Source organism: Protomyctophum bolini, assembly GCF_963924005.1.
Source record: "Protomyctophum bolini genome assembly, chromosome: 2".
In the NCBI taxonomy this organism is placed as follows: Eukaryota; Metazoa; Chordata; class Actinopteri; order Myctophiformes; family Myctophidae; genus Protomyctophum; species Protomyctophum bolini.
In genome coordinates, this window is record NC_137863.1 from 17,916,728 (window position 1) to 17,941,117 (window position 24,390).

Below are 24,390 nucleotides of genomic sequence, written 5' to 3' on the forward strand. Positions count from 1 at the left end.
GCGGATCAAGAAGACAAAAAAAGTACAATATATTTTAACCCATTTAAACCGGGTACGCATCCGTGCTATTTTAGCCACATTTTATACTATATATATATTTTTTTTTATGCAAAAGTTTTGCATGAGACTTTTGGGGTCCTTGACATGAAGTTTTGAGCACCACTGTTCAGAAACATAGGATTAGGATTTGGAAAAAATGAAGACATTTTGTAGAATCGGCCTCAGGTTTTTCTGGGTTAAGTGCAGCCATGAAGATGCAGTCTACTCTAGTCAAAGGTTCCATGCTTCGCTCAGCGGAAAGGAAAACAGTTTTTATCGACGTTGTCATCAATGAAGTTAAACGGTACTCTTGTGAATAATATCTGCGTGGATAAGGGACCTTATGAGATGTATTGTTTTAGCATGTTCACAACAGGGTTTCTGAACATATCCAGGTCTCCCCCGAGAGAGAGATGGAAATGGAAAACAAAAACGGCTGTTTGTAGCCAGCTGGGGATAGCGGAGCAAGCCATCACGCTGCCAAGACATTGTAAATAACATCTGAACAGTAATGATAAGCAAGGACAAGGTTTTCATGACTTTAATATCTCAGGGTTTCTATAAAAAAAAGGTGCATTTATATGGCATCTAGACCCTAAGTGCTTTACAATGTGCGTTACTAACCCGTGTTAATGCATGCGAGTGAATACATGCACGCACGCATGCACGCAGTCATTGGATTTGGGGACTCTGGTCAAGCCAGTGGCCTAAAATATCAATTTTGCATTACTGTATATTGTAGTCAATTGGCTCACTACTGAATATAGTATTTATTTATTCCATTTCGATCCGGCATCACACTGGACTTGTTATTCAAAGACAACTGGCTACTGAGCAAACCCACCTGCAGTAATGTTTGTTCTTCCAGGAGGCTGCACGTGCATGCCAGAAGTCCATGCCCCCCTTCCCTTCCCTTCCCTTCCCTCCCCTGCAGTAGCATTGCTGAAGCAATCAAAGTAGAGATTAGGCCTTTTATAAAGATGCGTGTGGACAGTACGATGCACTGTAGGCCTCCTTTAATGGGAAGGACATTGAGCAACACAGCATGGAATGATTATACCGATATACTTTCTTTTTCGGGATTCTGAGTGTGGTCGAGTCTTTTACATCAGGGGTTTTCAACCGGTGGTCCGGAACCCCTAGTGGGCCGCCAAACCTTTGTGTGATTTTTTTATTTTCTTTCATTAAACCACTTGAACCCTAGCATCCCTATTCCAAAGGATGCTTTAGCCAAAAACAGCAGATCTACAAGGAGTGAAAGGTCCTTTTTGAGGAGTGGTCAAGTGGCCAAATGTCTGGCAATACACATGAATCCAACATACACTTACAGTACACTGATGATCTGACAGATCCCTGTACAAGTTTACTATACCTTACACAACAAACACATGTACCCATATTCACACAACACACACATGTACCCATATTCACACAACAAACACATGTACCCATATTCACACAACAAACACATGTACCCATATTCACACAACAAACAGATAACTCAGGAGACACTTTTATTCATGACTCCAGTAAAGACAAAGTACCGGTACCTCAAAATTGTATTCGAGTACAGTATACTTGATGAGTAAATGTACTTAGTTACTTTCCACCACTGCTGGTTGGTCAAAATCAGCGACAATGATGAGCGGTGCAGTTGAATTTGACTTTTTTTTCTTTTTCTAGTACGCCAATTACTTCTACTTACTGCGTTGTCACTGCTGTTGTATCCTACCGACTCACCTGCCAGCGAGGAGCCCCCACCGGGAGGATTCAGAGCCTCCTCCCACCCAGCTGACAGGTGGCGCCGCCACGGCACATAGGCCTACATGCAGCAACAATTATCCGGCTTTATACTTCCCTCCCCAGAACACAGGCCAATTGTGTTCGTAACTTCGTATACACGCACTCGACAAAGGTGGATTCAATGTCCTCTCCTAGTCGAGGCGTACATGGCCAGGGCGCCTAAAACCTGAGAGCGCTGAAACGTAATGCGTGGCGCTGGAAAGAGAAGTGGTTCTTTAGCATGCATGCACATGGCAGAAAGGACTGTGGACACAGCTCTTTACATTGCAAATAGATTTTGTTGCTGTCAGGCAGAAAGCTCTTATCCATATTCTAACTTTTTGTGTTTGTTGGTAAATGATTGCCCTAATTGATCACACTACACGACTACAGTGCCATCAAAAGTACAAGGTCGAAATTGTTTTGAACAGGACATATGAGGTTTCCAACCGAAAGAGACAAGGCATGCTGGGAGATCCCTCAAAATAATGGTATAATAAGTATAAAAACAACATGACTAAACAAACTACGTGACCTTTGAACACATTTGACCTTTGACATCAGAGGCAGTTTGTGCACCTGGATGGCGGTACCTGCCAAAATAAATGAGAACGATGATGCAAGCGAGGAGCGCAAAGTACGACGGGAGCTAAGCCAAAGCGAGTTGGGTCAGTGAGGTCACGGTGCGTTTGGGGTGGTCACAGAACAGTTTTGACGTACACGACAATGACTAAACTCTCTGTGCCAGTTATCTATACTGTTCTCACACGTCCATGAGTGTACGAATGACTGATTTAACTAAGAGAAGTAAACTTATCTCAACTTACAACACCCGAAAAAGGAGGTGAGGACAGAGGAGGTTTTTTCAACACAGACTGGTCCAGCGGTGTCCGAGGTTAGCTGCTCAGTCAGTCAGACGGACGGACGGAAGGACGGACTGTCGGATTCATGGGAGTGAAATCATAATCCGTCCAGGCCGCTCCATTCCGTTCCGGACGCAAAATAATTTGCTTAACACGCCATTAAACAAAGCAAAAACCTTGAGTTGCGACTTTGGATTCGGTCATTAGATGTCTTGGAACCTTTCGATCAACCGATAGAGCCGTTTGTCAGGTTCGTTGAGCTAAATGTACAGACACTAGTGCACCCCCCACCCCTCCACCCCTCCCCCAGACAGCTGTGTTGGCTCCGTATGAAACAGAAAGGAGAAGGGCCGAGTGGAGCACATTGCTGTCCTACAGAGCAGATGCAGTGGTGGTAAAACTACTCACATTTACTTTACTTAAATAAAAGTATCGATACGGCAATGTAAAAGTAGTAATAGTAGTAAGTTCTCATTTGACAGGTTTCAAATATGTAAAATGTATAATAATAATCCCCCCCCCCCCCCAGATCTATAAGCTTGCGATGTAGATCAGCTATTTTCAAATAGTCAAAGTTTAAATAGGGCTGAAGTGGTTGATGGATGTTTTGGAGTAAACGTACAATATTTGCCATTGAGATGTCAGATGTAAATGGTAAATGGTGCATTTATATAGCGCCTTTATCCAAGGCGCTTTACATAGATTGTGCATTACATTGACCCATTCACACACACATTCATACACCGATTGCAGCGGAAGCTATGTAAGGTACCAACCAGCACATCGGGAGCAATTTGGGGTTCAGTGTCTTGCCCAAGGACACTTCGACATGTAGACAGGAGGAGCCGGGATTCGAACCGCCGACCCATGGATCATTGGACGACCTGCTCTACCTCTTGAGCCACAGTCGCCCACAGTCGATGTAGTGGATCCAGAGTAGGGAAAATTATTGAACATTAGAAATACTCCTGCAGGAAAGTAAAACTAGAAGGATGCACTCCTGCAGGGTTGCGAGTGCGATTGCCCATCTCTATAGCAGTGGATTTCAACCAGTGGTCCGGGGACCACCAGTGGTCCTTGAGTGGGTTCCAGGTGGTCCCCAGTGATGGAGAGTTGGTAATCAAATGGAACCTTATAGATCTTTAACTCTTGAGAGTGTAAAAGTGAAAAGTGAAATTTGGTTTCATTTTACAAATCTCAAGAGTTAAAATATTGTTAGTCTACACAATTAGAGAATGTAGAAGAATTAATATGATTTGATCAACGTTTGCCATTATCTTAATGGTACCAACATTATTACAGCATGGAATTGTGGACAAAATCTTATCCAACAATATATTCTAAGTTTTGGGTCTGAGAGGCTAAATGTCATCACATGGTGGTCCGTGGCTCAAATGCTGAATAAATAAAGAACCTTGATATGAAAAAGGTTGAAAACCACTGCACTGGAAACCACACCATTACCTTGGGCGATACTTCCGCTAAAATCCTGCGACTTCCGCCCAAACAAAATGATAGTCTTTTTCTTTACAGCGTATAGGTCTTGCCTAGGGTGGCCCCACTCAGAGTCTAGAATCGCTGGCCAATCAGAGGGGAGAACAGCGAGTTATTGCACGATTTAAACTTTTTTTAAACGGCGATGGAGTGCAATAACAACAGTCTGCTCGCCTACAGGCAACCACTCTAAATATACTCTTGAAATTGTACTTGAGTACATGTACTTAGTCACGTTATAGAGCACAGAGCAGATGTAGCTCCCAGGGTGTAAGAATGCCACACACTCGCATGAATTTGTTCCAACTCTGGCTGGGTTCCTGACTGAATGGTGTTGTTCTCATTCATCATGGCAGCAGCTCAGACGCTCAGATGGTTTTAATAGTATGGTCATAGAAACCCTCCAGAGGAGAGAGGACTGGACAACTCCCTCTGCCAGTACTACACCCCCCCCCACCCCCCCATAAACGGCTCGTTAGCTATCCAGAACACCAGCACGTGGATTAAAGCTAAACAAAATGTCACACGACTGAGAAATTATGTCCAAATGCTTGATTTGTGCATCGGTGTGAAAGGAGACCTCCACTAGCACCGTTTTCCTGCACAATTAAAATCAATGTGTGAAAGTATGACGTTGTTCCTGCTGTTCTGCATACAAGCCACAACCAGGTGAAGAAATTGGCTTCAACCTACAAGCTGTCAATGCGTTTAGACAGTTTTTGGTTTACACTACTCATTGGTTAGTCCTATATACAACCTATCTCAAACCCTCACCCTAGCCTTAACCTCCCACGGGGCAGCACACCTAAACCTAACCTTAACCCATGTCTAACTAATGACTAGTCTAAACTAAGTATGCACCCCAGATCTAGGCTACTCTCAATGCGTCGCAGACTCATTGAGATCTAGGCTACTCTCGGTGCGTAAACATACACATCGAGAGTAGCAGAAGACATGCTAATGGATCCAAATTACTAAAATCAGTCGTGGCGACTGAGAACTTTAACCCATGCCGGCTTCCGACAAGAGAGGGCCCATGAATTTAGAGAGTGTACATCTGGGGAGCAGTGAAAGACACAGGCCATGGATACAGGGGGGAAGAGAGAGAGAGAGCGAGAGCGAGAGAGAGAGAGAGCGAGAGGTTCCCAGTTTGATCCCAGCTCCCCCAGAGTTAGTGTTGAAGTGTCCTTGAGCAAGACACTGCTCCCGATGTGCAGGTTGGTGCTTGGTGGTGCCTTGCATGGTTTCCTCCGCCATCGGTGTATGGAAACTAATGTAATTAACATGTAACATGAAGCGTTTTGGATAAAAGCGTTGTATTTATATATTATAGCACCATTTAACAGAAAAAGGAGGAGAGGGAGGGTAGTGGGAGAGGACAGTGGAGTGGAAGTCCTTCACTAACGGCTGTGTCCAGATGGTGGACAGAGAGAGAGAGAGGGGGGGGGGGGGGGGGATCTTTGACTCCGGAGGGACAAAGAGACACTTGTGGTGAATGACCACGTACAACTCCCACTGACACAGGGAAGAGAGAGAGAGGGAGAGGACTGAAGAGTTCCTCACACACACACACACACACACACACACACACACACACACACACAGTCCATCCTCACAGCGTCCACACTACAGCTCTCGCCCGTTAGGGTCCGTCTAGCATTGATGGAATGTTTGACTGCCCGCCTCAGAGACATGATGTCACCACCTCGCAAAACGCCGCCTTTTCAAAGAGGAGCGGCTTTTAATGTGTCCACGAGGCTCTACACCACCACGGTGAGAGAGAGAGAGAGAGAGAGAGAGAGAGACAGAGGAGAAGAGAGAAAGAAAAGGGGAACTAAGTCACAAAGGCAGCAGATACTAAAGGAAGGAGAGAGAGAGAGAGAGAAAGAGAGAAAGAGAATGACCAAGTAAAAGATTGGTGTGTGTGTGTGTGTGTGTGTGTGGGGGGGGGGGGGGGCTTGGCTACGCTCAAAGCTCGTGACAAACTGTGGCTCACTTTGATGGTCGCCGTGACGACCCATTAAAGTGGGAGCGGGGTTGTAATTCAGCCGTGTTCCATCGTTGCGCTGCTATGAGGGAATGGGGCTTCGAAGCTGCTGTAAATGTGTCACAGCATAAGCACACTATTACAACTTTACTACCTGGTTGTCACAGGGGCTAATTACTGTAAAGGACTGCTCTGGTGCGGGGCGGGTGACACTGTACAATATAAATCATGAGAACAGAATAAAATGAGATGAAGAGGAAGATGATATCTTGGTATGTACTATGTACATTATATCCACTACATTGAGTTTAGGTTGTGGCGGGTGTGCAGAAATGCCGCTGAGGGAAAGAGAGGGAGGCAGAGAGACTTCGAACAGTAGAGAGAGAGCGAGAGAGAGAGTGAAGCAATTTCACGCATGCAGTATAACCAGGCCAACAGTGGGCACTGATGTGATGCTTTCGCAAAACGTTGTCAGTTGACAATAACCCTGGCAATACCGAGCAAGCTGATTTGCTCATAAACATAAATACAGGTCAATAGCTAATGATGCCCATTTCGAAAGCATGCCCCTCCAAGTATGCAATACCCATTGTACCCATCCTCAGTCGGATGGTTCATACAGGGATAGAGCACTGAAGTGGGGTGTAATGTACGCATTCTACCCGGGTCACGCTTTTCTTCCCCCATTCTGAAATCTCATAGACTTGTTTAATGTTGTGTGGTATAAGAACTGTGTTAAAAAAATAAAAAATTAGCACGATGCGCCACACACACGCACACACACACACACACATAGCGGGCATTTAGGGAAGGATGATAAATTATACACATACCTTTAAATATTCCCAAAGTGGAAACTGCACAAGTGAGAAAGGGATCTGTGGAAGAGATAAAAAGAAATCTCAGGATTTATACATATCACAGATAGTAGTTAGAACATCGTTTCATATCAGTATTTATATATATTACAGATAGTAGTTAGAACATCATTTCATACCAGTATTTATATATATTACAGTTAGTAGTTAGAACATCATTTCATACCAGTATTTATATATATTACAGATAGTAGTTAGAACATCGGAGCCTAATTGGACCCTAACAGGTCTGTGACTCTGAGAGCCCTAATTGGACCCTAACAGGTCTGTGACTCTGAGAGCACAAGTGGAACAGAGTTATGGTGGTCCTTGAAATTAAAACGTTTGAGAACCGCCAGGATTGTATTTGTATAGCAGACGTGAAATCCACATATACTGTACCACCAGCTCTGACAGTGTGATAAACCGGTTCAGACGTGAAATCCACATATACCACCAGCTCTGACAGTGTGATAAACCGGTTCAGACGTGAAATCCACATATACCACCAGCTCTGACAGTGTGATAAACCGGTTCAGACGTGAAATCCACATATACCACCAGCTCTGACAGTGTGATAAACCGGTTCAGACGTGAAATCCACATATACCACCAGCTCTGACAGTGTGATAAACCGGTTCAGACGTGAAATCCACATATACCACCAGCTCTGACAGTGTGATAAACCGGTTCCGGAAACGGTTAAAAATGTGATAAAACCGATCCCCCGGTTCCTATGTTCCCAACCCTCCTCGATATGTTTTCAGTGATAGACATGACTGATCTCAAAACAAGCAGTCGGTCAAATGTGACTGTCGATCCAAAAGTTGTATATAGAATAGCTGCGTCCTCCGCAGTCTCCCGTAGACCAACAGACAGAAGACGGCACCGAGTGATGACACACAGACAGGCACACATACACAGGCTACATTAATTAATAGATATATAGAGTATTATTGGATTAATCTCAGATTCTGAATATACAGGGCTGCATGATGTGCGAGGTTAAACTGATGCACACACACACACACACACACACAGAGCGAGTGCGAGAGAGAGAGAGAAATATATGGCACTGCCAAAGCAGGGAACAGATGACACATACGGACCACACACAGACACAGGCTCCTCTGTCTCTCCAACACCGAGAGATGCAGTGGTTCCACTGTCACAATGGGTCGCTACACGTGCCGTTACACTTTTTTAATAATAATACAACAAATATATACAAAAATCAACAATGAATGATATTTTTTAAAAATCAGATAAAAAAAAAGAAAAATCTCCATACAGTTTGAAAAACTCTTAAGAAATATCAGAGCTAAAACGCGACTCTGTGATCTTGGTTATTTTCAGTATAAAATAGGGCTTAAGTGGTAAATGTATTTGTGTACTTTTCTAAGTTGTAAAGATTTAGGAAATTGATGTGTATTTGGCTGCGATTCAAAATTATTCAAAATCCTCTAAAGAAGATTTTCAAAAGACGCAGACGTACAAGCTCGCAGCACGACACAAGGTGACACGCCGCGATATGGTTAAAGTGTTTAAAATGCTTGAGACGCTAATTTATGCTGGGGACCCTCTGGAACCACCTCAAGGACCATCCCTGAGGGTCCCCTGACCGTCTGCACCCATAACACCGGCACCTGTAGCAAGCTTTCATCTTGTGTGGTAGGAATGGACATAAAGAAAGGGAAAAGGAAGGGAGAGAACACAGAACAGTAGTAAGAAAGAAGTCAGTGTCTCACAGAGTGTCACAGAGTGTCACAGAGTGTCACAGAGTGTCACAACCAGCAGCAACACTCAACGGGCGGCGGTGGATCAGGGGTAGCGTGGCCGGATGGGAACCGCAAGGTTCCCAGTTCGAACCCGGGCTCCCCCAGAGTTGGTGTCGAAGTGTCCTTGAGCAAGACTCTAAAACCCTGATGAGCTGGTTGGTGCCTTGCATGGTTTTCCTCCGGCATCGGTGTATGGATGGATGAATGTAATGTAATGCAATCTGTATGTAAAGCGGCCTTGGATAAAGGCGCTATATAAATGCACTATTAACCATTCATGTGGACGGACTGCTGGAACTGCTGTTCTTATTAGCACACATTTACACCAGCAAGACTAATCAGGATGTGACTCGTCTGGCACAAAGACAATACACTCACTGTGTTTACGCCCAATAATGACCTCTTAATGGTACTAATTCTGACTAACGACGTGACTTCATCTGGACTAGAGAAATAACCGGACTCTGACCATCATGTTTGTGATTGAAACTAATACATAATTATAATATTATAGCCCAAGTAAATACTAAACTCATTGCAAAAGTCTTGTGTTTCACTCGCATGGTCCTTTAGTCACGGTCTTCTGTGCCCACAGATGTCAACATCTTTTATGGCATGATGTAGTTGTTATTGCACTGCTGTATTGCATATTTCTCTTTGCAGTAAATTATGTTTTTGATTACTGCAATGTTTTTCACATTTGTTTTATTTATTCAGTATGTACATACTAAAGTATGTCAGGCACACGCCATAAATCTGAATGGCCATGGGCTTTAGCTGGATTTCAGCTCTGACACACACCTGTGAAAAAAGTAGTGATGCACCGAATATTTGTCCGCAAAAAATATTCGGCAGAAAATGGCAAAAAAATGCATTTTCGGCCTATTCGGTTTCGGCCCGAATAGGCCGAAAATATATCACTGAAGTGTGTATGCAATGAATGCATTCAAAAGAGCTGAATAAATGTTTTATGGACCCATAATAGTGATTATTATTTAAGTTTTGCCATAACCATTTATTTTGCCATAAATCAGGTAGCTTTAAGGTACGGCAATGACAGCAATGGCAGGCAAAAATATATAATATTAAACATATTTGGATATTCGGTATTCAGTTTTCAGCCAACTGTTTCCTATATTCGGTTTCGACCAAGAATTTCCCTTTCGGTGCATCCCTAGAAAAAAGCATTTAAAAAACAATTTGTGCAAGTAATCAACACTTAATAAATACCGCAAAATGCTATGTAATTAGATGCGTTCTGCTGAAAATCAAATGAAAACAGATGAAAAACTCCAGTCAAACACGTAACCATTGCTTGACAGAGTACTTGGAACTGGCAGAAGAGTTCCAGTGGAAACTCTGCCCATCTGGACTAAGGTACGGTACGGTACGGTACGCACGCCGACAGAAGCAAGCGATCCCCGCCCCACTGCTTGGGAAAGATCTTTTAAAAGAAAAATGAAAAAAAAACAGGCATTTGACGCAGGTCTGGGATTCAGCTCCGTTAAAGCAGAGTGTTATACGATGAGCAGCAGCGAGTCCTGCTCTGTTTTCCAGCTGCACACAGAGGACACTTTGACTGTTCAATAGGAATAAAAAGACACCTGTCTTTTATTAGCAGCCTCGTGAAGTCAGCTGCTTTCCAGACACAGGAGAGGGGTGGGGAGGGGGGCGGGGCTGGAGGGGATTGGGGCTGGAGGGGGTTGGGGCGAGGGGCCGGGGGGCGAGAGAGAGAGACACTGGGACAGAGAGAGAGAGAGAGAGAGAGATGGGTTCTGCAGAGGTTCTTCTGGGAAGTTGGAACACTGATCCTCCAGTGATGTATGGCCTGGTCTGACAACCCCTGGCAACACAACATATGTGTGTGTGTGTGTGTGTGTGTGTGTGTGTGTGTGTGTGTGTGTGTGTGTGTGTGTGTATACGTGTGTACGGGTGTTTGTCTGCTAGAGATGGAGGGTCTGAGTGCTGCATGTGGTCAGATTTATATCGATAAGCCATTTATAGTTATGAGAGGGCCTGAGGGCGCGTACGCACACCCAGAGAGACAAACACGCGCACACACACAGAGGTGCACATGCACGCACGCACGCGTTATGCATGTGTCAGGTCAACCATCGACTGACACATGTGACAGGTTGCAGCTGTGTGTGTGTGTGTGTGTGTGTGTGTGTGTCACTGTGCATTCGTGAGTGCATGTGTGCGTATGAGAGACAGAAAGAGGAAATTATGATGGGGACAGAAGCAGAAATAAATTCTATGTATGATTATAAATGTACAATAGAGTCACTGACTGTCATAAATGTGGATACTATATATATACACACCACCATGCTATCGCAGCTCAGAAAGCTTAGCCTAACCAAACAATAGTATGGAAAGAGAGATTACTAACATTCCCTTTCTCTCTTGGTCTCTTTCTCTGCCTTTGTTTGAGTGCTGCTGTGCCCATTTTCATATCCCACAGTTTTTAAAGGTCATGCCGCATACCTGCAGGGCACCGGCACATGCAGCTTTGGGCTATGTTATGTTATGCTAGGCTAGCGTACCGCCGCGCCACGCCACGCCACGTAGAGCAGGCAGCCAGCAGGGCAATGCTACGCTAGACTAGCATGCAGCGCAGCCAGGCAGTATAAAAAGCACATACACACAGTGCTAACTGCTGACTCTGACTGGAACCCCCCAGCATCGTATAACGCCTGCTAGCATGGCCTGTTCAGCGTCGTAAAGCCTCTCTCTCCCTCTGTGTCTGTGTGTTACAATACTTGTGAGGACCAAATGTCCCCACAAGTATAGTGGAATATGAGAAATATCCCGTTGCGAGGACCATTTTCCTGGTCCACACAAGGACAATTGTTGTTTCACGTTCAGAAAAGATTTTTTTAGAGATTACAATTAGTAAAAGATTCATGTTGGGAATAGGATTAGAAATTTAGAGATTAGGTTTAGGGTCTGGAATTAAGCGTAACATGGTGTATACACAGTTGATGCCATCGAATGTCAAGCACTGAAATAATTGCCGATCTACAAGCTCACAACACGTTCTGCTATTTTTCGTTCTAGGCTTACCCGGCCTAACCCAAGACTGGCATTTATAAAATCGCTAAAATGTTGTGTCCTCACAAGTACATATAATAGAAGCACGTGTGTGTGTGTGTGTGTGTGTGTGTGTGTGTGTGTGTGTGTGTGTGTGTGTGTGTGTCATGGTCAGTCAAGCTGCGTTCTTCATGTTGTTAACCCTAACCCAGACAAACAGACAGGCCTCTATAAAAGCCAACGAGCATGATGGTAGGAGAGGGGCGTGCATGGCGCTGGACCAAGCGGCCTGCCCACACCAACAGGACACAGCGCTGTACAAACAAACACACGGACCGGCTGGGCCTGCAAGTCCAATGGAGATGTGAACAGAGCAGAGGAACGACTTGGACACGGGATCCACACCGTCGCCATCCCATCCCACTCGTGTTTCTTTATAGGTTTACTTTCATTCCAGTTACATGCTGTATTTATATTTTGATAGTGCGCTGGACTTGTGGAATAAGCATTTCGTTGCCATGCAGTGATTAGTGAGCTACTTTTTGTGTGTATTTGACTAACAAACTTGACTTGACATCCGTCACACCTTTTCAAACTCCCTGCTTATGATTTTTGGAATCCGAGGGAGAAGGGGAAAACGATGTGCTGGCAAAAAAAAAAAAGCTAAGCACGCTATATATGCCTTTAAAAGCGGCAGGCTGATGTTTATGTCCATTGAAATTGACTGGGGTTTTCCGCTGCCTGCCAAGCGCTTTGCTAGCCTGTTCACTCACTCGACCCCAGCCACCACCGGAAGGGCGCGCGTCCAATGGCTGTGCGGGCGGGCGGGCCGCAAAGTCATAGCAAACAGCAAAAAGCCCAGCACGATGAACATGCTCGACGCATTAACACATTGTTGAGGTTAGAAAACACGGACTGTCAAAGACATCGTCCAAAAACACAAGAAACGGTGATGTAGGAGATCAGTTCCGTTCCTGTCAAACAGGGAATTGACAATACACATGGCTTGGCAAAAATCAAGACATAAGACATATTGGATTTGTTATAAGTGATCTACTGCTAACGGGAAAAGCATGCAAGGTGCAATCCCCCTTTTTCCCCTCATCTATGGCCGACACAATCTCCCCTCCATCATTCCCCCTTCTGATGTCATTTACTGTAGCTAGCACAATGCTTTGTCGATCCCAATTCGTGTCACCAGACTCCTAGATGTCATGCCAAGCATTGTGTCCAGTTTTTAAAGGATGTAAACAACTCTTTTGTTTTCGCTGGAGCCGTACCGGCGCAACTGGAATGCAACTTAATTTAGGGCCCGCCATTCTTGCTTTCATATGCGTTTTCCTTGAAGCCAGAGCGGGAACATTCCATCTGACCCAGTCCAAAGAATCTCAGGACCAGGTGCTTGTTTCGACATATGGCTGCCAAACATCCATCCTCTGTCCAGCGCCGCCTCCGTCTGCTCCTACGTTAGTACTATGCAGCTCCTCTCCGTCTGCTCCTACGTTAGTACCATGCAGCTCCTCTCTCTCCTACGTTAGTACCATGCAGCTCCTCTCTCTCCTACGTTAGTACCATGCAGCTCCTCTCTCTCCTACGTTAGTACCATGCAGCTCCTCTCCGTCTGCTTCTACGTTAGTACCATGCAGCTCCTCTCCGTCTGCTTCTACGTTAGTACCATGCAGCTCCTCTCCGTCTGCTTCTACGTTAGTACCATGCAGCTCCTCTCTCCTACGTTAAGTACCATGCAGCTCCTCTCTCTCTCCTACGTTAGTACCATGCAGCTCCTCTCTCTCCTACGTTAGTACCATGCAGCTCCTCTCTCTCCTACGTTAGTACCATGCAGCTCCTCTCCGTCTGCTCCTACGTTAGTACCATGCAGCTCCTCTCTCTCCTACGTTAGTACCATGCAGCTCCTCTCTCCTACGTTAGTACCATGCAGCTCCTCTCTCTCGCCTACGTTAGTACCATGCAGCTCCTCTCTCCTACCTTAGTACCATGCAGCTCCTCTCTCTCTCCTACGTTAGTACCATGCAGCTCCTCTCTCTCTCCTACGTTAGTACCATGCAGCTCCTCTCTCTCTCCTACGTTAGTACCATGCAGCTCCTCTCTCTCTCCTACGTTAGTACCATGCAGCTCCTCTCTCTCCTACGTTAGTACCATGCAGCTCCTCTCCGTCTGCTCCTACGTTAGTACCATGCAGCTCCTCTCTCTCTCCTACGTTAGTACCATGCAGCTCCTCTCTCTCCTACGTTAGTACCATGCAGCTCCTCTCTCTCTCCTACGTTAGTACCATGCAGCTCCTCTCTCTCCATGTTAGTACCATGCAGCTCCTCTCTCTCCTACGTTAGTACCATGCAGCTCCTCTCTCTCCTACGTTAGTACCATGCAGCTCCTCTCTCTCTCCTACGTTAGTACCATGCAGCTCCTCTCTCTCCTACGTTAGTACCATGCAGCTCCTCTCTCTCTCCTACGTTAGTACCATGCAGCTCCTCTCTCTCCATGTTAGTACCATGCAGCTCCTCTCTCTCTCCTACGTTAGTACCATGCAGCTCCTCTCTTGTTCGCACCAGAGTTGCCGGATTTTTGCGAGAGAAACAAACGAGGTCTATGAAAAGAAGCCCAAAAGAACCGACTATGCTTGTATCATCATCGGCTATGTGGAAATAGCAGATCTAAAAGCTCACAGAGCATTGCGCTGCGATGGGATGTGAGCTTGTAGAGATGCTATTTAAAAATAAAAATGAATCTTGACAAATGTAAAACACTGAAATGTTTTTGGAACATTTTAACAACACAAATCTTGCATGGGTCAGCTGCGACCAGTACGACCAGTACTTGCAGGCAACATCAAAGAACAACAAGCCCAAAGTCGCTTATAATAAGCAGACATGGCAACAATGGCTCTTATCCCCTTCTACCAGCTTTCAAGTCAACGTGTTCTACGCTCGGCTGTTGTGATTCTATCCCTCTATCCCAATTTCTTGGCTTTCCAAGCCCCACGTTCAAATAAAATAAAATAAAACATCATTCAAACTACGATCGACTGCCTTTCCTTGTTAAACAAGGTTGGGGGGGAAGGCAGAAAGCTAAAGATCAGGACCATATTCAAGCCCTTTTGTGTGAAAACAAATTATGACAGGTTGCGGTTTTGGCAACGGCGCGGTCAGAAAGGGACGTCTCTTCGTTCCAGCGCGGATCAGCAGCAGCATCTGCTCACAGGCCCACAAACATCTGTGTCATCCAGCCCATCTCCAGGCCCACAAACATCTGTGTCATCCAGCCCATCTCCAGGCCCACAAACATCTGTGTCATCCAGCCCATCTCCAGGGAACGGATTCCTCTGCTGGGAAACACATGACGACTGTGTTCAAACTGCTATGTGTTCACTTTGTCTGTGTCTGCAATGGTGTGCGTGTGTGTGTGTGTGTGTGTGTGTGTGTGTGTGTGTGTGTGTGTGTAAAATCACTCGACAAAATTGTCCCCAGATGTTGCCTAGCTGGGTCAGGGATATATTGTGAAGCTGCATCGGGGGACAAGAATTGGTGGCGTCCCCAATTAGACTTTACTGAAGTTTCATAGGATTAAGTTAGGGGTGTTTGGGGCAAAGAGAAAATGGAATGAAATGTTAAGACCTCTGGGAAAGTTTGGAAATGAATCTGTGTGTGTGCGACTGAGAATAATCAATAGTGACAGACAGTGCCACTTGCTGTGGCTGTCAGGTACTTTATCATACAAATATGTAGATCCTGTCTGCTGTGTCATTCCGCTGACAGTGTTTGAGGACACCGAGTCCTCGCTTGTGTGTGCATGTGTGTGTGTGTGTGTGTGAGAGAGAGTGCCAACCGCCTCAGTGTTACAGCGTATTAGTATTCGCAGAGGCTACAGGCTGTCACAGGTCCTTAGGCGCTCGGCGGAGGGCAGGAAAAACACATGTCAAAATATATTCACATTCAGCCTGACTGCAACCAAGCCAGTTGGCTGCAATTAGACAAATGACTTTTAATAGGTCACACTGCAGCCTCTGCATACTGATGAGTGCATCATGAGTGGGGGGGGGGAGACAGACAGTCAGACACCCATTAAGACCGGAGGCCGATTCTACTGTACATCAGCTTTCTAAATCTAGTTCACACTAGGGCATTAAGCAACTAGTCGACTAGTAAATCCACTATTCGACCTTGCTGGTACTAGTTGACTAGTTGATATTTTTCCACGATTTTGTAGGCCTCAAGATCAGGTAGATCGTCACCAATGTATGTTTTTTTTTTTGTTTTTTTTTACATAATAGGTGGTTAAACAACTAGTCGACTAGTAAACTAGGCAACTAATAAAAATGACTAGAAGTGAATGCCCTAGTTCACACTCAAAGATGTTTAAAAAATAGCAGATGTACAAGCTCGCAGCACGGCACGAAGTGAAGCACTGTGAGCTTGTAGATCTAAGATGAGACTCATGCTTTCCTGGTATTAATGGGTTAAACCCTATATGGTTGGCCGGAGTATAGTGTCTATTCTGTTTTCTCTTATTTCCAATTTAGCAATGAAGGTTTAAAAAATGTTGACGGTTGACACACGACTTTGAATCACTCAATGGTTTAGGGCCAAAATACATCTGACTTTCTTCAACATTATACAACCCAAAGAGAAGGCTCAAAGAGAAAATGCCATTAACTGTTCCACCACTTACAAAGAAAATAAACAATACTGTACTTGATTTGTATTTTCTGAAGTCAACATTACATTTATTTACATCAAGTGTTAGATATGTCCTCGCATTATGACTATGGATATGCTCCAAAAGACATAGACGGCCATTTCTACAGATGAAAGACATATAACCGTTTCAGTGGATTGTCTCAGTTTGGCACATGGTACACACTCTCGTGCATGTGTGTGCATGCATGCGTGCGTGAGTAGCCTTCCAAAAGGCAACTTTACATAAAGACCATCTTTGTTCCATTAAACGAGCACGGTGAGTTTTTAGACAATATCTCTTTGATCAACTTAGCTTTGATCAACATGAGGCTTGGTAGCAGTTTGTACCTCAGCATCGTGTCGGCACAACGCTACATGAGATGATGTTGCAACAGCTAGCAGGAGTGGGTATCGAGAACGCACCTCACAGGATCAAATAGCCTACATATTTCAGAGACACCTTCAACACTGCTACCAAACTCCCCGTCACTCACAGTGTCCGTGCCCAGAAAGCTAGTGGAATGCTCCAAGTGTCATTTGGTACGGATCGCATTGCAAGATTGCTGATTGCAAACAACACAAATAGTTTGACTTTACCGTACTATCCCAGTGCAGCTCGGAATACGATCACATTTCAAACCAAACATTGCCATGCTCAGAATACGATCACATTTCAAACCAAACATTGCCCTGCTCAGTCAATTCATGACTCGTCTCCACATTATCACCTTGCAAGGTGAAACCTGACTAATGAAAGCTCATGAAATGTACACCACCTAGTCATAGTCACCACCTAGTCATACTGAATGCCTATAGTCCTGATTGGCTGCCACACACGCTGCCTAAGCCAATGGGAGTGTAGTATGATTGCCTGCCTCCTAAGCTGTGCCACACGCACTGTGGAAGCAGGGCTGATTACCGCACGCCAGCGAGCAAGCTTTACCACCGCAGCCTTGAAGTGACATTGCTAATGTTATGAGCTGGTCATTGAACCACGCACAGAACGTCGGAAACGAACGCAAACAACAGCCGTGAGGCGTGAGGTTACTAAAATAGTAATCATACTAATATGGGGGGGGGGGGGGGGAGAACACAACGGAGACAGTGCTTTCACCTGACAAGTATCACTATGTGATCATTTCTTGTTTTAAGTCCATCTGCACTACTTTTACAGGCACTCTGATACTTTCATGACTGCTGGAGTAGGGCTAGGAGTAATGATTAGGAACCATGTGTCATTTCAGATTTTAGTGTTGGCTATTTAAAAATAGCAGATCTAAAAGCTCGAAAAGTGTTGACAAATTTTTCATTACGAGAAAGTTTGAAAACTACCGATTTCGATGGCATGTGTAGACTCGACCTCAGGTTTTAATGAGTCAATAAATGTATAACTCCATATTACAAACTGTCATGTTGCTCTGCGAGGCAGTGCTGTTACTATAGCGTCAGGCTGCAGAAGAAGGGAGCAACATGTTTGGACTCTTAGCTGCGGCAGAGGAGGAAAAGTGAGGGGGTGAGTGGGCGATTAAAACAGAGGAAGAGGGGAGATAGAAGAGACGGAGGGGTATTATTTTGCCAACAGCATGGTGGCAGCTGTGTCGATGATGATGATGAGCGCGGCAGAATGAGAAGAGGAGAGAGCCGGGCAGGCTGGTCACCAGAGCTGCAGACAGATGCCAGAGAAACAGCATCAAACGGCAGACTGCGGAGTTCAAATGGTGTCTCACACACTTCCTGGTTGGAAAGAGGAGAGTGTGTGCACGCGGGAATGAAACTCAGAGCCGTTGGTGGACTAGAAACGATGTGAGGTGCCTGGGAGGGGAGAGGAGAGGGTGAGGTGCCTGGGAGAGGAGAGGAGAGGGTGTTTAAGAGGAAGCAGATGGGAGTCAGATGGGAAAGCGATCAGCAATCCTTTTCAGTATGAGGGATCACTATATGGGCCATGTGACGACCAAGACAGACCCACCGGTCCAGCCATGCACACGTGCTGCGTGCACGCATGCACACACACACACACACACACACACGGCACGCATACGCATTTCACAAATACACAAACACACACACACACACACACGGGGGGGGGGGGGGGGGGGACGACTCACTGGAAAGGCCCACCAGTCTAAGTCCACATTTATTACCTGCTAATACAGTGTGGCTGCAAGCTGGATTCACTTGTCCCACATAGACTCTCTCACAGTCACTCACTCATGTTCTCTCTCTCTCTCTCTCACCCACACACACACGCACGCACGCACACATTCCAGCAGCCGTGTGTCACTTCATTACGATGACAACCGAGGTAATAAGAGTGACATAAAACAAACAAAAGATAGCGATCGGAGGTTTTTTAATTTGTTAAGCGCAATAGATCCATAAATCAGGAGCGCCGGGGCCCGGGGGCAGCCAGGCAGGTGGAGGTGGTGCTAAAGGCTCTTATCTGTTCACACTGATCCCACTTCAGTCACAACAAGGTGCAGTGGTGGAAAGAAAGAGGTAAGACCCGTTTGTCTGTCTGTCTGTCTGTGGGCTGATTGATGAGCTGGACGGACCAGTTGCATATACAGCTACACATACACCAAGTTGTCACGCAGATGTCGTGCGATGCGATGCCGTACGGTACACTACGCACGCAAAAACAAACAAGACAACACTCCAGTAAACAATGTACTGTATCACAGGCCTGGCACCATTATGTCATTACACGTGGCGATTTATTGCCACAGATATATTTTTATATTATAGTTTTATTTAACAATTTTAGTTTTTTGTTGTTGTCGTTGAACAAAATTGGGACATTTTATGACATCCGTCTTTTATAGGCTCTGTAAACAGAAAGGTGCACAGGGCAGATATGACAAATTACTTACATATTTTACATAACGCTATAGGCCTACTGAATGTATGAGAACAAAAAAAAACGGTGAAAATAGACGATCTACGAGCTCAAATAGGTGATTATGTAATAATTGTGACAGGCCTAACAATGTACGGCAAAAAGAGAGAGCAGGCGGTGGGTCGGCCATGCTGCTGGCTAGTGTCAATGTAATGACTGGTGACATAAGTGATACAGATGCTGCAGACAGTCTGCCCTGAGCTAACCCTCCTAGGACCGTTCCTCGTCACGTTCCTTCTTAACAAAGCAAAAAAACGAGGATATAACTTCAAAATAGAATTTAGCCAAATAAGGCTGTTGTGGGGCCCTATATTAGCAGAAGAGCAGAATTCCCTGAGCTCCCCATCTCTCTCCCTGTGCTTTGACCAAACAAGGGCTGTTGCTCGTTACCTTATTATTATCGACAGCTCTGCCTGCATTATGCTACCGGGCGCTGCGTTCATCAGCACTGCAGGTCTCCGATGCAGGCCAGTGGGGCCCTCGAAAACTATGAGCTAATGTGGCACCTCGTTACGGTGCAGGAGTGACGCTATACGCTGCCCGAACAAGCGGGAATACAGTTCCACCCCCCTCCCGAAGCCTTGAACCTGCCTGTCTAAACATACAGTATGAGCACACTGATCCAGGAAGGTGTGTGTGTGTGTGTGTGTGTGTGTGTGTGTGTGTGTGTGTGTGTGTGTGTGTGTGTGTGTGTGACTGTGCGCGTAAGTGTTAAATGTGTGCTCGTGGCACACGGTTAAAGTACACCTCGGGGACCGAGGGGTTCGGGCCCTTTTAAATAAATAAACAAACATAAATAAAGTCAATCGATAGAGGGAGCCTGATCCGGCCCAGAGGGCCTATGTTTGACTCACACTTCATAGGAGAGGCCTGGGGTAGAGAGACAGAGACAGAGAGAGAGAGAGAGAGAGAGAGAGAGAGAGAGAGACAGAGAGAGAGAGAGAGAGGGTAAATTGAGAAATGGGGGGTTGTTGAGGAGGGAGAGAGCGAGGGCGAGAAATGGGAGAGAGAAAGAGAGAGAGCTAGAGAGACAGAGACTGGCTTAGATTAATTCTCTCTTGGTGGTTGTATAGTGCTGTCTGGTGGAAGCCAAGGCCTGCTCTCTCTGTTCTTAGAGAAAACAGACCCCCATATGCTCGCACTATCCACACACACACACACACAGAGCGAGAGAGAGCGAGAGCGAGAGCAAGAGAGAGAGAGCTGGGAGAAAAGCCTGTGTTTGGATAAGTGGAAGGTGTGTGTGTGTGTGTGTGTGTGTGTGTGTGTGTGTGTGCGTGTGCGTGTGCGTGTGTACTGTATATGTGAACAGGTTCAAACAGGCGTGCACGGCCACGCGCATGCGTGCACACCCTCACTTCCCTATAATACTCCCCGCTGGCGCTTGTCACACAAATCATATTCTCCTCCAAAACTATACCTGTGAAAAAGCGTGTGTGCGCGTGCACACACACACACACACGCACACACACGCACACACACAGCTCCTCAAAGCTTAGATCTGCCACAGATTAGGGAGGGTTTTAACACTGTGCATCCTGCTGTCTTGGCACGTTGTCCCTTTAAGGCCCATACAGTGAGACTGAGGAGTGAGGAGCGTTCAGCCTTGAGCGATCGGCACTCACTCATTCCAACACCCCTCCCCCCCTCTACCCACCTCCTCCCCCCTACCCTCCCCCCCGAAGTAAAAGTACCAATACGGCAACATAGAAATACTCTGTTATAAATAAAAAGTAAATTTCCTGGGAATTCTAAAATGTACTTGAGTAAAAGTACTACAGTATTGATATCAAAAAGTACTTAAAAGTAATGAAAGCATAAAGTACTATTGCTTAGTAGTACATAAAGTACTTAGCATGGAGTACTTTTTCCACCACTGGTGATTTCACTTGCTGAAGGATTCCACCTGACAGCATGTGGACTGTGGAGGGGGGGGGTTGGACTGAAGGAGGCAGGCTGCTGCAGTAGTGGGGGATTGTGTTTTTAAAGAATAATGCTGCTTGCTACACAATCAAGGGGTTCAGCATAAAACCCTCAATTCCGGTAAAAAAAAAACCCCAACATCCTTATGTCTGGTGAGTGTCGGTGCGGGGCGCTAATATTATCCGACAAATTAAGACTTGTTCTGATCTATTGGGGGGGGGGGGGGGGGGGGGGGGGAGAGAGAGCAGGGTTGCCATGTCCGCTTATTATAAGGGACTTTGGGCTTGTAAATATTGGTGGATGCAGGTTGCGTCAGTGTTCTGAAAATGCTTTGTGCCACGGAGAGCCCCGTAGCGCGCGTATTTTATATATGAAGATCTACAAGTGATGCGTTGCTTTTTTCAAATAGCCAATGTATAGGTTAAAAGTGCTCTATAGTTGCTTCTTGTTTTCAGACAGTTGCTTATTTTCCTCTCTAAATCTGGTAACTCTGTAGGGGGGAGAGAGAGAGAGAGAGAGAGAGAGAGAGAGAGAGAGAGAGTAAGGGAGGGGGGATGGAGGGGCGGTGGGGGGGGGGTTCTGGAATCAGCACCCTGGCAACCATTCAAGACCTCAATTCCATCGACATGAGAGAAATGCTTCCCAGAAACTCTGGATAATATTTACGTTGTGCCTGTGATTTTCTTTTTTTCCCCCTCCGTCTCTCTCTTCTGTTTCTCGTCTTCCCCTCCACCCTCTCACTCACCGGTGAGAAGAACACTAGGTCCATAACAATGGAGCCCATCAAAGAACAAAGGAAAAGCAAAGGCACTACCTCATCAACGGAGAGACACCTGCGTTCACTGTTGCTACGCAAACTGTTAACGAAGCATGCTGCCGCCCCGCGCAGGCCTCTGCCCAATCAAACATTAGATACTCATGCCCCTTTTGTAGCCTATACTTCGGCACACAAGCATTTTGATGCAAATGTAGTAGAAATAGCCTAATCTACTGTACAAGCCAACATCGCATTTCGACACGCCGTGTCGTGTAGATTGCCGATCGTTTTTTATATTTGAAGATTTAAAAAAAAGGGTCACCTATGTCATGCCCAGAATAGACACCAGGTTAACTGACACATTACACTCTGGAAACATTTTGAAAAGATATCGTCTCTAACGGATGGAAGCCTCATATTACGTCCAAAACCGTTTCAAAAGTAGCAGATCTACATGCAGCATTTCCAGTTTACAGATCTGCTACTGTTGATGCTTTTATGTGTGACGATGTAGTGTGTTCATTTACAAAGAAAAAACACAAAAAGTTACAATATGGAGTGAAGAGATTTCTGCCCTACTGCGACGATACTGTACTGTACTGCCCCAAGCAGGAGGAATAATGAGAAGGGAAAAAAAAGATAAATCTCATGCTTCCACAACATGATTTCTTGTTCTCATCCCAGCCGTTCATTGACAAATGACATCAGTGCGTGCTAGGCTAGCCAATCAGAGCGTGTGTGTGTGTGTGTGTGTGTGTGTGTGCGTGCGCGCGTTGCTGTGACTGCACGGGATGCCCTGTGGTACAAACCAATTAGCTGTTGACAGTTAAGAGATCTACGGCCGCCCCGGGCTGCGAGTCAGAAAAGGACGCGGGAAGCGAAAGAAGACTGGTGGTGTCGGAGAGGGCCAAGAAGGCACACTGTGGAGAAAATGGCTGAGTTTTGTGGGTTAAAAAGCCTTCTGAGTTGGCCGAGGATATACGTCTCTGAATAATGTCTGCGCAGTCAGTGCTAGCGAAACGAAACCACATGGATTGGGACCAGGTCTGCATGGAAAACATGGAGCGCTCATCCGAAGGGGAATGGGGAATCCCCCCACCCCCCTGAATCCCCCCACCCCCCTGCCCTTGGCCAAGGGAGACACCCTATTCTGCAACTGGAAGCTACAGTATGGCAGCAATTAGACAATAGTAGTCCTCAGTATTAGTTTAACTCAGAGTTATGTACAAAATGGACAGAAAGTGGTGGTTAAACAGAGCACACTGTGACTGTATGACCACTTTAAACCTCTTTCCAGGCGCCGATTTCATGCACGAGATAATGCACGCACTCCCAAAATTGAATTCAATGGGTGTAGGATGAGACAACAAAAGGATTATCTGCGCAGATGCTCCCATTGTGAATGCATTGATTATGTATCGTTTCTGTTCATCCCAAATCATTGTTTTTAATCATCCCCCAAATGTGTGCTCTCACATACAGTACTTAATGCATCTGTATGTACTGTAACCATTACGTTCATCTAATGTTGGACCATGAGGCACATGACGCTACTTATTGAACCTTCAACCCATGAAGACCTGAGGCGGATTCTACTAAATATCTTCTAAAACAGTTTTCAGAAAAACTCGTTTTGCAATAGCAGTCGTGCTCAAAACTTTTTTCCCATGTCTCGTCAAGAACATGTATTTGGCCGGCGTTCACCGTCTCAAAATATTCAGTCCCAGGGATCCCCGAAGCAAAGATTTGACTCCAACGCGTTCGCTTTAAAAGATCTGTTGCACAAATGTTTTTGGAATAGAAAAAGAAAAATCTAAAATAATGCCTTTTAGCTCAAATCAGCGTTTTGTTGTTTGTCTGTTTGCACATTATCTATTATGATAGCTAATTTGTTGGATTCATGTTAACCCATTCTGGGCGGGAACCCCATTACGGGTTTCTGACTGTACAGTATAAAAAAATATAAAATATTTGATGCTACTATATAAATATTTGATGTTTTTCAGAAATCTTAGGTCAAGATTTAGAAGGCGTTTTCCAAATGCAAATGTTCAGACATTTACAGGTCAGTAGGCCTACTTAGAAAACTCTGAACTTGTCATAAGCGATCTACAAGCATACAATGCATCCCAACGTGACCCGTCGTAAGCTTATAGATCGCCTATTTTTGGAAAATGCTCCCACCAGAATAGGAATACTAGGGTGAGTTTAAGTGGTTAATGTTAAAAAATAATATTAATAAAAATCTCACACCTGTGTGAACTGAGCGTTGCAACAATGCTGTTAT

General features: G+C 45.4%; 1 protein-coding gene across 2 annotated transcripts in view; it reads right to left on the bottom strand.

The window, feature by feature from the left end:
- The window catches only part of slc25a26 (solute carrier family 25 member 26), a 78,569-nt gene that overhangs the window by 21,625 nt on the left and 32,554 nt on the right, over nucleotides 1-24,390 (bottom strand). For both annotated transcript variants that reach the window (XM_080774415.1, XM_080774416.1), the window contains exon 6: nucleotides 6,999-7,043. In XM_080774415.1, the coding sequence (XP_080630541.1) occupies nucleotides 6,999-7,043 (45 nt within the window). The remainder of the gene's footprint in view (nucleotides 1-6,998; nucleotides 7,044-24,390) is intronic.